We start from the raw sequence: 20,109 nt of genomic DNA, 5'->3' as shown, positions 1-20,109 counted from the left end.
ATCACAAGAATAAAATATTGATAGCCCTATTAAATGAATGTCTAAACCCCTCCACCTTTGCCGCCTGAGTTCGCCGTCGCCACCGCCACCGCCACCGCCACCGCTACCCAATCCTTCACAGTAAGATGAAGAGTGCTCCAACACATACGCATGCAATCTAACACCGAAGACCAAACCCCTTTAAAAGGGCAAAAAATCTAACGAGTGTTGTTAATTCAAACTTTTTTGTTAAAATATCATTTATAACTTTCAATAAGTACGAGGTTGTAGATTATGCTTAATAGTTGATCATTTTGAGTTAGATTTGATTTTTTGAACATTGTCGATCTACTACAGAACTCGACGTGCAAATGTCGATTTTGGGTATATTTGCTCGACATTTGCTGGTCGTTTAATGCCAATATTTTTTTACATCAACCAAATGTTGATTTTCTGTACACCGGACATGACATCTAAGCGTCGAATTTTGTGCATTCTGATGGACGCTAAGATGTCAAAATAAGTATGTTTCACTCGACATCTGAATGTGAGTTTTGGGGACAAAATTCAACATGTAAATGTCGAATCGTATCTGCGCGAAATGTTTTTGAAAATCGATAACTTAACTAATAAAACATATAAATGCATACCTCCTTGAATTCTTCCACCTCAGATTCTTCCATTCTGATGTTTTTTGACTTCATATTTGGCCTATTTGAAAGGTTTGTTGAGTTTTGAGGAATTTGAATATTGAGGTTTGTAAGAGGAATGGAAAAACTTTTTTGTAGATTTTGAAAGATGGAAAATATGATAATTTTGGTATTGTTGTTAAATTTTTGTGGTTTTTAGTATATTGTAATATAACAATTTTTATTGTACTTTTGGTATTATAATAATATTTGTACATTAAAAAATAATTTGATCTTACACTTAATGAACCTACTATTGCAAATAGCCGCGACTTGATATTTATTAAACAAAAATAAAAACTGTTTTATGCGATTAAAAATTGAAGTTCTTATATTTAAAAAAAAAATCAAATTTCATAATTTTTTTTAGGTTAAAGTAATTTGTAAATATAAGCATTCTAGGGAGGAAAAAAAATAAAAAATAAAAAAGGACGAAAAATAACTTTAATAATCATTTAAAAAATATTTAAGTGGAGAATTGATAACAAAGTGAGAATGAGGCATTTCTGGTGAACAGTGGATGAGCAGAAAAAAGTGAAAAAATGTCAGATTGAGGCCCACCAACCCCAGAGGCACAACAATTGACGCAATTATCTTTCCCTATTTCTCGATCCACTTCACAACAATCGCCTAGGGATGGGTGACAGCTCGATCGGAGTGGTGGTGCCGGCGGCGGAGCTGCAAGGAGATGAAGCTATGGAGGCGGAGGAAGAAGAGAAGGAACTGATGTGCCCTATATGTATGCAGATGATAAAGGATGCTTTCTTAACCGCGTGCGGCCATAGCTTTTGCTACATGTGCATCGTCACTCATCTCCAGAACAAGAGCGATTGCCCTTGTTGCTCTCACTTTCTTACCCCTTCTCAGCTCTTCCCCAATTTCCTCCTCGATAAGGTTGATTTTGTTCCTATTTAGCCAATTTTTGTTTTATGCAGCATGATTCAAATTAAAATTAGGTTGTTTTTACTTTTAATTGCACATATGAAAATCTGTTGTGTTTATTTATTTTATTATTTTTTGCTGTTTATATTCGTAAGTTACTTATTTTATTGTTAAACCTCTGAGAGATGATTTCATTCATTGAGTGTGTGATGATATACCGGCGGTTCGAAACGATTTGCTTGCTTTAATTGCATGGTTTCTTACCTAGTTTGCGTCTTGAAATTATTTTGCTTCACAATGCAGCTTATTGTGATAAGGTTTCTCTGTACCAAATTTGTAGCTACTGAAGAAGACATCTGCTCGTCAACTATCCAAAACTGCATCTCCTGTAGAACAATTTCGCCAGTCACTGGAACAGGTGATTCTTATTTAAAAATTCATTGAATTTTATTTAGTTAAGATAAAAATGGGGTTTAGTTTCTTTTTTAGTATGTTTCTTCATTCTCCTTAGCTTCCGTGGTTGTTTTTACTCTACTTTAGCTACTTTTACTTGGTCATTGGTTATAGATGAACTTCCTGCATCTGAGGTAGATATAATTTCTCTGTGGTTCCTCACCCACCCTGCCTATTGGTCTTACTTTTCTTGCTCTTATCGGGCATCATATAATGTTTATAGAAAATTAACTCCAGAATACTATTGTTTAAGAAATTTTCTTTGCCATCTATGCTTGATCGCTATTATATCCTTAATTCATCTAGTTTACTAAAAGAAACTGCAATCGAGTGCTCAGTTCATTGTGATATTATGCACAAATGTCCATTCTTTTGGTAAGACTTCAAGAGTTCTAGCCTCTAGGTGCCTTCTCATCCAGAAGAGTTATGGTTCTTCAGCTAGTTTTTCTCTTTCCTGAAGTGTTTCATACGTGGGTGTTGGGTGTTAGACATATATACACAATAAAATTAAGGACTTTAGTATATGTTCTTTTGTATGCCACTTATAAACACCTTGAAAGGGATACCTTTTGGCATTGTTTCTTATATCCAAGTAATTTAAATTTGTTGTATCTACAGTATTTCTATGTTTTCCATATGAACAATTTTTGAAAAAAGGGGAACTTGACTAGAAGCATTAGGTCTTCCAAGCTAGCTGGTAAAAATTTAAGAAGTATGTTTTATTAGATACTGATAGGAACATTCAGTTCTGTTGACTTTATTTTGTTGTATTTTCATTTATTGTTTTTCGCTACACTTTCTTCCTTTTCTGATTTATCAAAATGTTCTTTTTGAAAGGTAAATTATATCCACTCAAAATGAGGTGCTGTCCAATCAGAGCCGACAAATTATCTATTTATGTATATTTGTACATATCGTCTAAGAAATGAGCAAAAGACCAATATCTCTCAGAAAAATATTCCTTAATCCAATATAGAGAGAGCATAAAAGATTTCTTTAACCTTCTCTCTTTTCTGTAACAAACTTGAGTATTTTTCTCTTCCACAAGATACAAAGTATATAAGCTATTCAACTGGTCAAAAGCATTGTTGGTTTCTTAGTCTTGCAGCTAATTTCTTTTTTCAGGATTCTACATAGATTCTGATATTTTCCATCACTACTTCTCAATCTTTTCATTTTTGTTAATTGCAAGCCTAAGAGATTTTGAGACTCCTTTTCTAGGTTCTGTATCCACACCTAACATCACACATGTAACTCATTAGACTGCCTCAACCTGAATAATATTAAGTATCCTGCACTTATTGGTTCAATGGGCATGCATCACATTAAATAGTGGATTCAGTATGATGAGTATAAATTGTAATGGAAGTAAAACAACTCTTCGGTTTTGCACAAATCACAATAATGGATAACTATCTTGTCACCCCCCGATATGGCATTTGCTGCATCTGTGCTTAACATGTTTTCGTAATCACGAGTTATTGTGACTATATTACTGTAACAAAACCCATCGTCATTTTGACTATGGTGCCAACCAGGAATTTTTTTGTTAACCTAATTTCTATTTACTCAACCGTAATAGTTTTATCCTACTAATTTAGTGAAGCACGCAATTCCTCAATCCTAAGCTACTTCCCATATCTGCTCTTTCTGCAGAGGCTTGATGTATTTTCTCCTTAGACAGGGTTGTGAAGTATCAGTGAAAGAGTTAGACTCTTTATTGTCTCTGCTGGCAGAGAAAAAGAGAAAATTGGAACAAGAAGAAGCAGAGAGAAACATGCAAATTCTGCTGGATTTCTTACACTGCTTAAGGAAGCAAAAAGCTAATGAACTCAATGAGGTTTGTCATAATAAATTTGAAGTAAGAGAAGTGGTTTATGTGAGTATGATAATGAGATATTTCTTTGGCATTTATAATTTGTTAGCTTTTCTAATTAAATTGACTAATTTTGTATGCTTGCGGAGTAAAGTTCCTCCTCCAAAATCCCAGTGAAACTGTATGGTATTGGAGGAATTAGCTATGCATTAGCTGGTAGATTTGATAAATTTTGGTTACTGGTAATACATTTGATGTATTTTGCATAATTGCATAGTAATTTACTGATTATTATAAAATTCATGAAACTTTCCCAAACTATCTACTAAAGAAAAATAATTTCCAAACTTTTGTAAGTTGAGTGAGGAGAAGCTGATTTTAAATAAAGTCAGTCGGTAAGAAATCGACTTCAATTGTAACTTTTTTAAGTTTGAATTTTAAAAGAAACCAGCTGGGTGAAAGCTGATTTCAAAAGAACATGAAATCAAATCTGAATTTTGAGCCATGCATTTCATAATTTCCAATAAAAAATTTTTTGAATCCTCTTTGAATTTTGGGAAAGCGCCTCATTTTTCTCAGTGGTTCTTCTGTTACCTTGGGTTGATGTCATCAGTTAATGTTTCTGACGATTGAGTTCAGTTATGCTTCATTGTTTAGGTAAATGAGTAATGATTTGAAAATGATGTTAGTTGCAGATATTGTTGAATGGAATATCTTTCAAATATGGATGGGATGGAATGGGATATCATTTACATGAAGTCCACTTTGTTGAAATTCAACAAGAGAGACTCTTTACAATTCTAATGAGAAATGTTTTGGTAATTCCTTGTATACATTATGATTCCTCTTACTATTCTTCTCTGTTAGGTGCAAAATGATCTCGTGTATGTCAAGGAGGACTTAAATGCAGTGGAACGACGTAGGATAGAGCTATACCGTGCAAGAGAAAGGTACTCTGTTAAACTGAAGGCCTCTGATGATCCTGTCAGAATGAGATCTCGCACTTCTTCAATGGAAAGAATTGTAGGTTCTGCATACAACTCTTGCACTACAAAAGGAGGAATGACTTCTGTGAACATCCAGTACAAGAAAAATGAGGGAAAAGTTCATATTAATCCCCTTGGAACCCAGATCAAGGATGCAACATTTAGTGGACCGACTTCGCAACAGATAAGCCAATCTGGTATGGCTGTTACACGAAAGAAGCGCGTTCATGCACAGGTTAGCGAATGTTCAGTTGACAAGCCCCTATCTGCAAACAATACATTATCATATAACTGCAGAACGCCTGAATTTATGTGAAAACTGGACTTGTCGTATACTGCATTTGATCAGACCTATGTGAGTAAGTTGTTGGGGATAAAATTGCTTTGAAGATCTCCATAAAATGTTTTATTGTATTTTTTTTTGCCTTTTCAGTTATTCACAGATGCATCCCATAAAAATATCATCAACAAAATTTATCATGATTGTTCATTGTTGTGTTGTGATTTTAATTAAGGGTGTTTTTAATCTCCCGGACCATCCTTCCTTGAGATTGGACATGCATTCAGCACATAGCTGAATCACAATAAGTCACTGGTGAAGAATATACACAAAAAATTCTTGGTCCATATGATCATCTTTTACTATTTATATGTAACTAATTCATTCGTATATTGCAGCTTGTTTGGAGTCGGTATATAAATTTTCTTTTGAACATTAAAACTAATATACACGGATAAATTTACTTGTCTCATCTTCTCCTTATTCTTGAATATAGCAATGTAGACTGTTTAGTAATTTGAGAAATCAGTGTTAGTCGTATGTGTTATAGTCAGTCAAGTATAATCGGTTTGATTTTAGTAACTACTTGTGAATATCAGAATTAAGAGAGAATTATTTAATAATAAAACACAACCATTTGGCGTAAAACTATATTAAAGACAATTTGTTATTATCATGTCCTATTTGCTTCATACTATAGAAATTATAAGATTAGAGATTGCGACGTATAACTATATTTTTATTTTTTTAATAAACATAATATGATGCAAGTGCATCCTTATCTACTGGATACTTTAAGATGAGTTTGTATCTTAATTGTAACAGACTTGCTGTAGAACACTAAGCAAGCATAATTTTTTTTTTCCGGTTTAATAGTTATTCTAGAATTAAATAATGGAGTTTTTGTACAAGGAGAGACTAAATAAATTCACAAGTCTAATGTAGGGTTGGTTTTAACTGATTCTCATCGGAAAGTTGATGTTCCACTTAGTGTTCTGCTCCCATGTTCACCATAAATTTGAATTTGAATGTATTCCTTCGCGCTATTGAATTTCATGTGTCTAATTATTTATTATTTCCTTCTAACTGAGCTTGAATCTTCCACAACCAGTGTGAATAATTATCTTCTATATGTTCATCTGTTTGTTGGTTTCTCTTTGTTTTTTTTACCAATAGAAAGTCTGGGAAGAATGGGCTTTATGCATAAAATACTGTTTTTTTTTATACTGGAAATTGGGTCTCTGTTTGCTCAAATTATCTAGCACCTGGCTTTTCAAATTCTCTCGTTGAGGAATCATTGTCATCTTGCAGTTTAATGAACTTCAAGAATTTTACTTGCAAAAGAGACGCCAGTTGGTGAACCATCTAGAGACCCACGAAACAAAAGATAAAACTAACATAACTAGAGAAGGTTATAGTTTGGCCCTAGAAGATTTCCAGTCGGTTCTAAGTACGTTCACCCGGTACAGGTAGGCCCTACATTTCAGTTCCACTAAGATTTTTTTACCATTTACACATGTTTACTCATGTCTTCTAATTATGGTTTATGGCCTTATTTGGAACAGTCGGTTACGAGTAATTGCTGAACTTAAACATGGGGATCTCTTTAACTCAGCCAATATTGTTTCGAGGTAAGTTGGAAGTCTGGACAATTAGTTCCTACTTATTTCACCCAGGAGTCTCAGACTCTCAGTATGTAAAGCCTGCTGATAGATAATGGGTTTTATACAAATTCAACTGAAATAAAGTCGAAGTTGGCAAATCACAATTACCTTACCCAACAAAAAGAAATTGGGATTAAAAGATGATTACTCTTGAGTTGGAGTAAACAAGGATCTTTTCTCCAGTACCTCTGTCATAAGTTTGCTACTGTAGCATACAGTTCTTTAAAAAAGTGTCGATCCAGATGATAATTTCACATAACAAAGAAATGAGGATGCATTTGTTCATCTAGAGACGATCCTTGTCTACCAATTCTGCAGGTTAATCAAGATTATTGACACTCCCCAATATGAAAAAAATTCAATGGATTGAAGTTTAAACACATTGTTATATGTCCTTGTAGAATTCAGTTCTAAAATATTTCATTTTGAAGAAATCAGTAGATTTTCTGGTATCTTGACCCTCCAAGATCAACAAGCATGGGATACCCCTTATTTATTTTATGATACTTCCGTGTAACTTCTAGAATCCTCTGTAATCAGATTTGTCTTCCTGTCTTCTCTCTATTTTGTTTCTATTCTGGTGCTGCTTAAATATGTGAAGTTACTCTCCTTGTTGCAGTATAGAATTTGATCGTGATGATGAGCTGTTTGCCACTGCTGGAGTTTCACGGCGCATAAAAGTTTTTGATTTCTCTTCGGTAGGCTTCTTTTCCCCTATACACCTCCCCTTTCTGTTATGGTATTACATTTGTCCAACACGTATTGATATCTTTTATCGGTGGAGATATTAATGTTGGAGGAATTATATTCTGGCCTCCACGTGGTATAACATCCTAAGGATCAATGGTGCAAATTAAAAAGAAGGATTTTAGTATGATCCATATGAATTAGTCAAATATGCAAGGTTTTACATTGACCGACAAACAGGGGAAGTGTGTCATAAAGTTGTCTTCTCAATGATTTTCACAAAAAATAATTACTGTGCCAGATTAGAATGGTCTGTGGTCATTTAATCTGGACTGCACGCTGTTGTTTTACTTCAAATTCCTATGGTACTATGGTATCTGCAGTAAACATATTCGAGCATCAATCAGCTAATATATGCAAGATTAACTTCGGCTCACGGAGCATCATTTCAGTTGTAAACCTGAAATTTATTTGCCAGGCCATGTTTAAAAGGTTCCTTCCAGATGCTAATCTGACTTTATGCTTGTCTTGCAGGTTGTTAATGAACCTACAGATGTGCACTGCCCTGTTGTGGAGATGGCAACACGATCTAAACTTAGCTGCCTGAGCTGGAACAAGTTCACCAAAAACCATATAGCTAGTAGTGATTACGATGGAATTGTAACTATTTGGGATGTATCCACACGGCAGGTAGATGTGGCACTCACATCAACTCATCAACTACTATTTTGGCTTATAAACACTAAAAACTATCCATTCTCAAGACTGAAATTGGTTATCAAATATCTGCAGTTTGAGAAAAGTTTTTAGTTCGTTAACAAATGCTAATATTTTTTGGGCTTATCCAGAGTGTCATGGAATACGAGGAGCATGAAAAACGTGCATGGAGCGTTGATTTTTCCCGAACAGAACCATCAATGCTTGTGTCTGGCAGTGACGACTGCAAGGTAATGTAAAAATGCTTTTTATGCTCAAACAGAAGTCCTAACTAGTTATCTAATTATTGCAACCTTGTATACATGATACTGGCAAACGTAGAAGGCAAGCGATTTTATTAGTAGTTGTTTGAGATAGTTAAAGAGTTCGGTCCTATTCATTTATTGCATCTAATCAACATTAACAAAATTTGATGTCCCTCTACTGTTTTTCATGCCATTATCCCCAAATCATGACTGTTGTTCGAGCTCTTTGGATCATTCCAGAGTTTGTAAGGCAAATATTGAAATTCAAATAACAGTATATGTTCAATAATTCCTACCTAAGAAGTAGTTAAACTAGGGCTCCATAATTACAAAAGAATGCTGGTACTTAATCTTGTTTTCTGCATCTAAGAAAACTTAATAATTTCTCTTTCATCCATCAAGACCTTTCTTGTTTACACTCTCTGCAGATCTAGTTTCCATTAAGATCCCTTCTTGATAACAAGTGATATAAATTTCAGGTTAAAGTGTGGTGTACGAACCAAGAAGCTAGTGTCCTCAACATCGATATGAAGGCGAATATATGCTGTGTAAAGTACAATCCCGAGTCTAGTAAATTTGTCGCGGTAATATTCTTTCTTGTTCCCCTATTTCAATTCCTGACCCCTCCTTAATTTCTTGGTAATGATAATGGAGTTCCAGTGGCAAATGAATAGATTTTAATAAACCTATTTATTTTCTTTGTTGTTGAATTCGGTAAAAAAGATGTGAACTACTGGAACCGGGGATGTATTTTTTGTTGGTCACTATTTTTTCACATAGAAGTGGTATTCACTTATTTTCAAAAGGTTCCATGCAGGTACACTTATTGTGTATATTTTGTCTTCTAAAACACACATCTAATACGCTGCCATGTTCCTATGCAGGTTGGTTCTGCCGATCACCATATACATTATTACGACTTAAGAAACACTTGCCACCCACTCTATGTGTTCAGTGGCCATAAAAAGACAGTTTCATATGTCAAATTCTTGTCGAGCAATGAGCTTGCTTCTGCTTCAACAGATAGTACTCTGCGACTATGGGATGTCAAGAAATATTTGCCTGTAAGTTCCATATTAGTTAGATATGTTTATTCCCAGGGACCTACACAGTTCATTACCCGATGTATGAAAACTATCGTCGGCTGCTTCTTGTCTTTTTTAAGATATATTTTACAAATTTGTTAAGAGTATTTTTTTCAGGTTCGTACATTTAGAGGGCATACAAATGAGAAGAATTTCGTCGGTCTCACAGTGAATAGCGAGTTCCTATCTTGTGGCAGTGAAACAAACGAAGTGTTTGTCTATCACAAGGTAAGGAATCAGCTCCCGTTTTTGTCAAGCTCTTACATTTTTTGGAATATAATAACACTTTAAAATTGGTAAAATTTAGGCCATCTCCAAACAAGCGACATCGCATAAATTTGGATCTCCCGATGTGGAAGATGATAACGAAGAAGAATTAGGATCTTACTTCATCAGTGCGGTGTGCTGGAAGAGTGATAGCCCCACCATGTTGGCTGCAAATAGTAGAGGAACAATCAAAGTTATGGTACTTGCTGCTTGATCATTTGTACAGTTATTAATTGGGATTATGGATCTTAGAGAAAAATGAGTGAAATTTGTAGCATAAAATCCACTGTCCAGGTTTTTACTTTATAATTCTTTTGCAGAAAAGTGTGAAAATTGTAGCATAAAATTCTACTTTGTCCGGCTTCACTAGTGATTATTTCGCGATTTTTCATATTCGGTACTCGAGGCTGGTATTGGATGACCAAGTTATTTGGCAACTGCTCTTGTTTACATATCCGATGAATATGTATAACAAGGTTAGATTCATAGAAACTAAAGGTTTGAATGAACTGTGCCGGCTTATGATCTTCGTAAGTTGCACGACCCGACTGAACTCGACTGAACACAAGATTTGAACTTGAGTTCTCAAGCTCACGTGTATTTTAATGTGTGAAGTTTGAGCTAATGTTAAAAAGTTTTTGCCAATTTTGAACTTCTTATCCTGTTTTGTTAGGATATATCATAATATAAAAGGGCGGTTAAAACAAATACAACTTCTTTATGAGTTTAATATTATCTATATAAAAAATAGATAATAAATAGGTAACGATATTAATACTCTTAATAAAAATCAATACCATGCAAATATAAAAAATCTCATTTTTCTTTCTTTAATACCTCATATACAAAACCCTGCCATCCCTCTCCTTCACAAACCTCCTCCTCCTGCTTCTACTGCTTCTTCTTCTACTACTTTTACTGCTTCTACTTTTGTTGCTTTTGCCAAGGTTGTTCTTGAGATTTTGGGGACCGTAGGCGAGATTTTGAAGAGGGTTAAAAACTGGGGCCACTTGCGACAACTAGTTGAAAATAAGCTGTTAAATGTATTTTATTTTTACAAAGTACAAAAAAAAAGATAGGGCATCTGATACGATCCACAAGCTCAAAGATGAAGAATTAGATGAAGAGAAATCGAGTGAGATTAATGGAGCCGTTTCTGTTGGAATTGAATAATAAAGCCTCGAATCAGACCTTAGAAGAGTCCTTGTTGAGGAATTGGAAGAAAAGAAAGAGAAGAATTCTGGACAAGTCGAAAATGGTGTTAATTACACCCTATTTTAATTTCTATATTTGATAGAAAAAATAGGATTTGGTGAAAAAAATGGTAAAATTGCGGTACGGTGGGAGTTGCAAATTTCTTCATCAAAAATATTGGTGAAAATATTGGATTTGGTAATATGGTGATATATAGTTTGACCACAATGGGAGACTAAACTCAGATCATTATGATTTTAGGTTTAATGCTAATTTAGTGATTTAAGTTGGGAGGTTAAAATCACCTAAATTAGGTGAAAAAATGGGATATGGAGAAGGGTGGAAGATGCTGATACGAACTCCGTAGAACTTGTTACGCGACCCAAATACCTTACGCGGAAACAATATCGAAACATCCAAAAACAAAGATTCAAATGGGTGGAACCGCGACCCGTTGCCTATAGAGAGGCAAGAACCTTGATATGTAAAGACGTCACAATCGATTGCGAAAGATCGATTGATAAGTCGGGGTGAACACACGGAATCCACCGATACGTTCGACTTGTCCAGCGAATTGATATTAATTTTCTAAAACCTGCCTAAAATAGCAAAAATGAACTTTTACGAGTCTAAACGACGTTTGATTGCTGAAATTTGACGTGATTCATGAGGTTTGCTCATGAGTTTTGTTCCTTGCGCCGTTTTACTTGAGATAAAGTTCGTTTCGTAGTCAAATACAATTAAGTTCGTAGAAAACCCTTATTTTTCCATAATTTCTTTCAATATTTCCACCATGCCCATTAATAACTCTTTTCCAAATTAAATAGTTATTTAGCAATTCGAATCCATCTTGACGTTCCTTACGCCCAAAAAGTTTGACCAAATGAAATTAGGAGAATGCATCTATCTTACCCCAAATATATTTATATATTTACCCCAAAATTCCGTAGTCGTTATAAATTTTAACTAGTATTTTTCCCCGTGTCATGTTCGGGATAACATTTTTAAAGTGAAAATAATGATTAGTTTCATACATGACAATAACAATTATAATAAAACATATTAATGATATCGGTAACAACAGTAATATTTATAAAAATTTAATAATACAAACTTATTCAAAAAAGAAATATATACACTTAACTGTCATAATATGAAATTTATCATTACATATAATTAAGTAAAGAAGAATTTTGTTTTTTTTTTTTTTTTTTTTTTTGAGAAAAGTAAAGAAGAATTAGAGAAAGGCTGCGGCTATATGCAAGACTAATTTCACTTGTGCAAGATCAAATTAAAATTTTCAATGTATAAATACTATAATACCCTTGTTAAAACAAATAAAAATTCCAAATATGCAATACCAAAACTCAAAAACACAAAAAACCCTATCACAAAACCACAAAACCAACTCTTATCTTCTCCATCTTCCAAAACCCACAAAATCTTTCTCCTTCCTCCTCCATAAACCCACAAAACCTAAACATTCAAAATCATCAAAACTCAACAAATCTTACAAAGATGGCACTATGGAGTCATCAAAATAGAAGATTCTACGGTGGAAGAACCCAAAAAAATATGCATTTATGTGTGTTTTAGCTAGAATATCGTTTTTCCAAAAAAAATCTCGCGCAGACGAGATTTTAAGGTACATGTACATGTCGAATTTTATAGGTAAAAATCGACATTGAGTGTCGAAATTTAACTGTTAGCAAATTAGTCCAAATATACTAAATTTCGACATTAAGGTGTGAATTTATGGACATATATTCGACACCTTAATGTCGAAATTTAGTTGTTTCATTTTTTTTTTAAAATCCCGCGCAGACGCGGTCGACATGTACATGTCGAATTTTATAGGTAAAAATCGACATTGAGATGTCGATTTTGGAGTACAAAATCGACACCTTAGTGTCGAAATTTAACTGTTAGCAAATTAGTCCAAATATAAATTTCGACATTAAGGTGTTGAATTTATGGACATATATTCGACACTTTAATGTCGAAATTTAGTTGTTTCATATTTTTCTAACTTTCTATTTTCCAATTACTTTTTATTTGAATATTCATTTATTTTTATAGCAAAAGGCGAATGCCAAGACGCAGTTTATTATCCAAATTCATCCAATGTTCCAAAAATATGAACAAGACATCAAGAACGTCGCATTAAGAGCGGCAGCCGGCGGAGGAGCTACATGGGGGGGGGGGGGGGGGGGGGGGGGGGGGGGGGGTGTTAATTTCACGTTGTCTTTGTTTTCTTCTTTTTGTTTTTTGTTTTTTTTATTATTTGTTATTTGATTTTGCATGAGCAAACAAAGGCTAATTTAATGTATGTGTAGTCATTTCATCTTAATAAAATGGAATCTTTTAGAATATTTCTTTAATATGGTCTTGCACAAGTGAAATTAGTATTGTATATAGCCGCAGCCTTAGAGAAAATAGACTGAAAAATAGAAGATAAAAATAATAATAACAATTAAAAAAAACATAAAGGTAATGGATTAGAAGTCTGCTAGTTGATATTTGATGAGAAAGTAATCAGAAAAAAAGTGGCTCCAAAATAGGGGATAAAAAGAAAATATATATTGTGCAATCACTTTTACCCCTTTGCGTCAATTGTTGGCTACCGGTACCCATACAACAAATAATTCGGCATCTCAAAAACAGAAGCTCTATATATAATAATTTATCCACACGGAAAACTAATCTATTTTTCGTCATTCAAGTAATTCGCCAAACCATTACTCTTTGCAACACTACCAAGTTGATGAACCATCAGCAAATTTTCGCAAGTGAATCCAATAATGAGAAAGAATTTCGTACTTGTACGCTCGCTATATTGATGATATAATACACTATGTATTCATTTACTTACAAAAAGTGATCAGCAACATTAGGAAGAAGAATACATACACGGTTAAGACGGAAGAAGTTGCAAGCCGGCCTCGTGAGATTACAAGAATACAGCGATTAGAAAGAAAACAACTCAAGGATCCCAAATCTTACAGGAATTCTAACACCTCCAATTACTGTTTTCCTTCTAGTCGTGAATGCTAACACCCCCGAAGACTTTTTCTTCTCTTTTCTTTCACAAATATTGCGATATATAATATACAAATCTCACTAATTGATGCCTATTGTCAGCCTCCTCTCGTATATACAGATGATATTACCCGCCGTAAAGTGTTGTTGTATGTAATGTATACCTTTTGTATCGATCTCATGCAGTCTTCTTGGAATGGAACTCTTTCTTAACTCTTGGCTGCCGTAAGTAAACCATTAAAATAGAGTAAATACGGGAATACATTTAAGGTTATTAGCAGACGTAATGCCAATTCTGTTTTATGCGCAAAGCTAGAAATGATTACTTACAGTTATTTGAGCTCCGGGAGTAGGTCCACTTCGACTATTTCTGTCAGAAGCTGGCCTTGTAGCCGTGCATGATATTTTGCGGTTGAGCTTCTTCATATGGTTATAGATACTGTAACTCCAACCATTCCAGAAAAAAATGTCCAGTTAGCCAAATGACAGAAAAGAACTCCGATTATTTTTTAGATGCCGTTCTTTTTCATATGGAAGGTTTGCCAAATAACATGACGATGTAATTCATCAAACTGTGCAAGAACTTGATATTTAAACTAAAATAACTCAGAGCCAAAATTCTATAAGTACCTGAGGCGATGCCTATTGCAGGTAGTGAAGAATGCCACAAATCCATTAAGAATACTTCGGAGAGCACGGAAAATCTGATAAAAATACCATAAGATGAGAAAAGGAAACCAGAGATGCAACTCCGATTAAAAGGTTGAGCTTTAAAAATAAAACACCTGGGAGAAAAGGTCATTCCAGAGAGAACGCCACATTGAAACCTCATACGAGCTAACCGTCGACTCAACATCTTTTGTAAAATTAAAAATGCTGCTTGCCAATAACAACAAATCCCCGATCAAGTCACACATAGATGTACACAAGTAAGCCACAAGGCTACAAAATCCAAGGACCAGCCGAATTGGAGCATAAAGAACTTCCCACAGAATCCAGAATATCGGGTATAAAACATATATCGCTGCAAAAATCAAACACAATATCAAAAGAAATTTTGATGTCACAAACGAAGTCTGAAAAATCGACAGCGTAAAGGAAAGGAAAACTTGTAACATATTTATCTAAAGCGAGTATGTTAACTAACTCACCGACATTCCAGACAACAGACAAGATATACCATAAAGGCATCAGTAAAATCTCTACAAGGTCTCCAACCGTCGAGAAACAAGACTCAACCACCATCCAAGTCACTGAAAAGAAACTCTCGGCTAGTTGAATACAAATACTCCAAACAGGAAGGAACAGTTCCAAAAGCTCGGCAAAAGGTCCGGCCATTGGCTCGATAAAAAATGAAAGACACGAACGAACAGTCCGAGTCACCATGAGAAACCACTTGATTGCCTTCTGAAAATTATGAAGAAATAACATGGTTCCCAAATACTTGATTCTTGAAATCATTTCCAACGTTTCTATCCAATCAAAGAGGGGTCCGAACAAACTAGACGCTGTTGCCTTGAGGAGCGGTACATTCTTGTACAAGTCGTAGAATCCAATAAGGACAGTTACAATTGATATAAGAACATAGAGAGCTCGGGCCAAGGGACACATCCACGGACGGTAAAAATGGAAAAATACCGGGTACGACTGAAGGAAAATAACCCAAGATGGAAGCCCTGCTTCGAGAAGAGTAAGTAGCCGCAAATCAGACATAATTATGTCCTTTAGTTTAAAAGGGAGGTCTCGATCATTGAATCGGAACAAAATTAAAACATCTCTGTACAGATTAGGGTTAAGTGTCTCTTCACAATCGCTTAAATCAGGGCTGTTAGACAATATTTCAACAGTTTCAGAGTCTGCTTCTTCAGAAGAAATACCGAGCTCGCGATAGATGGACCTCATGACTTTCCTTCTCTTGTAAGGACCATTAAGGAGAGGCGGTGTATGTAGTCTGTTCGTCCTGTTTCCCGTTATTACTGGATAAACGCTGAAACTGTTGAAACTGCCACTCACAGAGCACGGAGATTCATCTTCGTCAGACATGTCATCACAAGCGACATCATCATCACCACCATCATCGGCGACATCATCATTACTCCTTGGGAAACTTTCTTGAGCATCATAGAAGATCTCCCCTGCAACAATCTCAGATTTAGTAACCTAAAAAAATTCACAATGTTACGTATAACCAAGTTTAATAGTGATACAGAGTAGGCAAAGTAAATGCTGTCCAAGTACGATTTTAGAAAAATCTGAAAAAATAATGAAATATCCGTTGGTTGGATAATGCACATTATACCAAATAACATAAACAACGAGACGTATCATAAAATTCTAGAAACTGCGATCGAGCACTAACAGAATTTGATGTTTCTCAAAATTACACTTCATTATTGCTCAACTCACATGACACACATACAATCACCGTCTTGCTCATTCAACACAGTTTGTGCTCACAAAACAAATTGACTCCACATAATATGCTCCATAGTTTGCTGAAGCCATTCAGTATGTCCTAACAGTTGCGTTAAATTCTATCAAAAGGCAGACATCGAACAAGTCCACGAGAAAAAATAATTAGCAAAAGTTCATATGTCAATGAAGAATCACATGCCATAAAACACACACGAAGAGTGCAACTAAAATTTACACTTTTACCCCAAGAATTAAGAAAGTTATGAAAACGAAACAATGAAAGAGGGGTTTAACTAATAAAATACCTAAAGTAGCATCTAAATGCTCTTTCAGAAGAATCTGCTCGTTGAGTGTGCCTGGGAACCACGAACATATTGACCTGGCTGCTTGTCCTATGCTATCAAATTCCCACCTTCTCATGACTTTAGCCTCTAATGCAAGTGAAGTATCGGTCTTAACATGGCATTGTAAGAAACACAAAATTTCAGAGTCCATGAAACAAATGTCAAAGTAGAGTAGATAAATGAAACAACTCGATAATAGCGTACCTGAAGCTCATTCAAATAGTTAATACCCCGTATATCTTTCCATGCAACCTCAAACACAATAAATCCGTACAAGGTTCTACGCAAGTTACTGTTTGCAATCAAAGAATTCCTAAGCTTCTTTACAGGCAGCAAAGCCCTCTGTCTGGATAACATCAGAGCATCAATCAACGAGAACCACTGTTTGAAGTTTCTTAGTTTGCTTGTGTTCGACGACGAAGAATCCTTAACATTTGAAAGTTCTCCTATCATCCTTTTGTCCTTCCTACCTCGAGTGTTTGCAAATGGGGACAACCTGGACTGTACAATTTATCAGACAAGTATTTTCAAACCTGAGTTAGTTACTAAAGGTTAAAAGTTCGAATATCCTGTTAATTAACTAGATTAGGACGGAGAGTTTAACCTTAGTGACCATCAACTGCCACAAATGCGTAGGCCGTGACACGAGATCTTTTAACCACGGTCTGTTGTCCACCAAGATATAGAACTTTCCACTGTCAGATGCCATAAACAGGCTGAGATGTGAAAGATATGACTGCAAATCCCTGATAACAGATAAACATCACCATGAATAATCAAACTAAGCGTCCAACATCGAGTAATGATCTCTAACATCAAATTTAGACACAGGAAAAATCATATTTTAGACAAAGGATAAAAATCTGGCAAGGTAGGTATTCATGAATCCACAATTGTTTTCGTAGATTTTACAAAAAAACGCATCGTCGCCTGTTGAAAATATGTATACTTGAATTTTACAATTATTTTTATCACCAAATGGAAAAAATAAACACACAAAATTAGTGTATATCCGTTTTAGGTTAAAAGAGGTAAGATTAAATTCTTCATACAGCAAAATCGATGAACACAAAATCGGAGTTTCAAAGGTGAACCTGCAATAAAACCATCTAACACATGCAAGCCTAACAAGTCTAAACAACCTAACAAACAAGAACATGCATACTCAGATCATTAACAAAAAAACAAAAACAAAGCACATGCTTCTGATGCATTAAAAAATGAAAAGAGTCCATAAAATTCCAATAAAATATACCCAATTTGTAAGTTTGTTAAGGGAAAAACCGATCGGCCATTGTCGCAATTCGCCATTGACTGCAGTATGAGTACTTAAACCTCCCTTCTTTCTCAAATTTAAACCAGCCACAACTGTTTCATCAAATTGCAAACAAAATTAAATTAATTAATTAAACAGCATCTAATCGAACATCAACTGAACAAATTAAGCAAAAAAAAAAAAAAAAACCTGATGAAGACAATGCTAAATCACTCTGATCAAAGAAATTCCACAACAACTGTGGACGACAACAATCAAAACAGCAGAGACCACCACCGAACTTCATTAAACGGAAAAAATGAAATTATTTAATTCAAATAACAAAAAAGTGAAAGAAATGAGAGAGGCGGCGAACGGCCGAGATTGCTTTGATGCAGGGAATCAACGGACAATAACAGCAGCAGAAGACACGCGCATCAATAATCTATGGAGAATTTGTCAAATTTAAGACGACTGATTCAAGAAAAAAACAATAAAAGCTCGCATTAATGTGAACAGGATTTGCTTGAAATTAATTGCGAATGGAATTCAGTTGGGGTTTGGAATAAAAGGTTTGCTTTGGGGAAGAGGTGTTGGGCATTGCGCCGGGACACGTTGACTGCGTGGCTTCGTGCGTTATATGTGTGTGAGAGAGAAACTGATCATAGAGAGAGAGAGAGGGGGGAGGGGACTTCATTGAGTTGAGCCGGTGCCTATAATTTATTGTGAACCGGAGAGGGTATAATGGTAATCTTAAATGATGCTTCCCCGCCAACACATATCTGTCGATGTCGTGATAGAGACAAATTAATGCATCGGGGCGCGTGTGGATAATCATGGAAATAAGTCAATAAGATATTCTCACGAGGGCCTTATTTATTTACTCGGAACTCGAATCTCAATTAGTATTTTCCTGAAATTAATAATTTCAGTACCGATCCAAAATAAATTATAAAAAAATAGGAATCAGAATTTTTAAATTGGAATAAAAATTGTTATATTGGAATCAGAATTTTTAAATTTTTGGGATCGATGGAATTCAGAATTTCTGAATTTCTAGTTACCTACGTTATATAACGCAGCTTAATAATTAGGGGTGAAAGTTGGATGGATCAGATTGTAATTAACTTTTTCGGAGAATTTTCAAAAAAATGGGAAATACAAAATTAGTTCCAATTTCAATTCTAAAATTTTTGGATTCTAAAAATTCATTTCAATTCCAAAAGGACCGGAAATTTTGGAAATCAAATAAGTTTTAAAATTTTCAAAACTTAGCGGATTTTTTTTGAAACTCCCGTAATTTTTCAAAAATAAGAATATCCACATCGATAAGTAAAACCTATGGGGTGGCTATAATTAATATCAAAATTTCTCACTTCAATACCACAAAGTTTAATACCATATTTTAGAGAAGTTTTTACATTTTTTTTTCTAAGATTAATACCACAAATAAATTATTGTTTCAAAAAACAAAAAAAAAAATGGAATTAATTTTGGAAAATCGGATCGGAAATCAGAAATTCTAATTATTTTAAGGAAAAATTAGCAAGAACTCCCTCATCCAGGACATCTAGTTAAGGAAAACCCCCCTCCCCAAAATAATTAGGGAAAACCCCTTTTGTTGTTAGCTTGAATAAGTAATAAAGGTAATCTCCCAATTATACCCTTACTCTTAACCCTAAATTTTCATCTTCCGCCGTTATTCTTTTCTTTTCATTTTCTCTCATCTTTTCTCCTCTATGCACTCGTCTCTCTTCTCTCTTCTCTCGTTCTTTCTTCTCTCTCTGTATTTTTTTTTCTTCTCGATCTATTTCTTCTCTTCTTGATAAGAATTCGGCCGGCGCCGTTAAATACCGCTCCGACGAACATTGGCCGACATATTGGGTGAAGAACTGCTGCAGCCATCAGAATTTGGCACAACCCTTTTCTCGTTCTGGATTGAAAGAGAAGGAGCCTTCCCATTTGATATATTAGTGACAGGTTTCTTTCTTGTTACGGAATTGAACTGATTCGTGGATGGATTATTCTTCACAACATCAAGTACTGGTCCTCTATACTCGCGAATCTTAACCCCGTCTTTAAGGTTAATGTCTAGAAAAAGGTTTTTCCAAG

At 34.9% G+C, this 20,109-nt stretch overlaps 2 protein-coding genes across 5 annotated transcripts; one reads left to right on the top strand and one right to left on the bottom strand.

The window, feature by feature from the left end:
- Positions 1 to 10,141, top strand: LOC105951260 (E3 ubiquitin-protein ligase COP1). Of its 3 annotated transcripts, none has more exons than XM_088821967.1 (13): positions 1 to 1,562; positions 1,854 to 1,968; positions 3,660 to 3,843; positions 4,687 to 5,040; positions 6,397 to 6,554; positions 6,651 to 6,716; positions 7,369 to 7,447; positions 7,971 to 8,126; positions 8,285 to 8,383; positions 8,878 to 8,982; positions 9,283 to 9,462; positions 9,601 to 9,711; positions 9,791 to 10,141. In XM_088821967.1, the coding sequence occupies exons 3-13, from the start codon at positions 3,667 to 3,669 to the stop codon at positions 9,962 to 9,964; spliced, it is 1,659 nt and encodes a 552-aa protein (XP_088678093.1). In that variant the 5' UTR covers positions 1 to 1,562; positions 1,854 to 1,968; positions 3,660 to 3,666; the 3' UTR covers positions 9,965 to 10,141. The 3 variants fall into 3 exon arrangements, with proteins under 3 accessions (XP_088678093.1, XP_012830112.2, XP_088678092.1); XM_012974658.2 differs by having other exon boundaries at positions 804 to 1,562; positions 1,891 to 1,968; positions 3,688 to 3,843; XM_088821966.1 differs by having other exon boundaries at positions 1,152 to 1,562; positions 1,891 to 1,968.
- A 3,605-nt stretch (positions 10,142 to 13,746) lies between these two features.
- Positions 13,747 to 18,775, bottom strand: LOC105951259 (G1/S-specific cyclin-E protein). Of its 2 annotated transcripts, none has more exons than XM_088821965.1 (10): positions 18,208 to 18,775; positions 17,998 to 18,110; positions 17,347 to 17,488; positions 16,947 to 17,238; positions 16,704 to 16,851; positions 15,135 to 16,118; positions 14,769 to 15,007; positions 14,614 to 14,687; positions 14,314 to 14,422; positions 13,747 to 14,203 (listed from the first exon to the last, which is right to left on the bottom strand). In XM_088821965.1, the coding sequence occupies exons 4-10, from the start codon at positions 17,193 to 17,195 to the stop codon at positions 14,162 to 14,164; spliced, it is 1,845 nt and encodes a 614-aa protein (XP_088678091.1). In that variant the 5' UTR covers positions 17,196 to 17,238; positions 17,347 to 17,488; positions 17,998 to 18,110; positions 18,208 to 18,775; the 3' UTR covers positions 13,747 to 14,161. The 2 variants fall into 2 exon arrangements, with proteins under 2 accessions (XP_088678091.1, XP_012830110.2); XM_012974656.2 differs by having other exon boundaries at positions 16,947 to 17,243; positions 18,208 to 18,714.
- Positions 18,776 to 20,109: the final 1,334 nt, after the last annotated feature.

This window comes from Erythranthe guttata, chromosome 8, assembly GCF_056151865.1.
Source record: "Erythranthe guttata isolate IM_541 chromosome 8, IM_541, whole genome shotgun sequence".
NCBI lineage: Eukaryota > Viridiplantae > Streptophyta > Magnoliopsida > Lamiales > Phrymaceae > Erythranthe > Erythranthe guttata.
The sequence above is the reverse complement of the archived record's forward strand: the minus strand, read 5'-3'. Positions and strand labels throughout refer to the sequence as shown.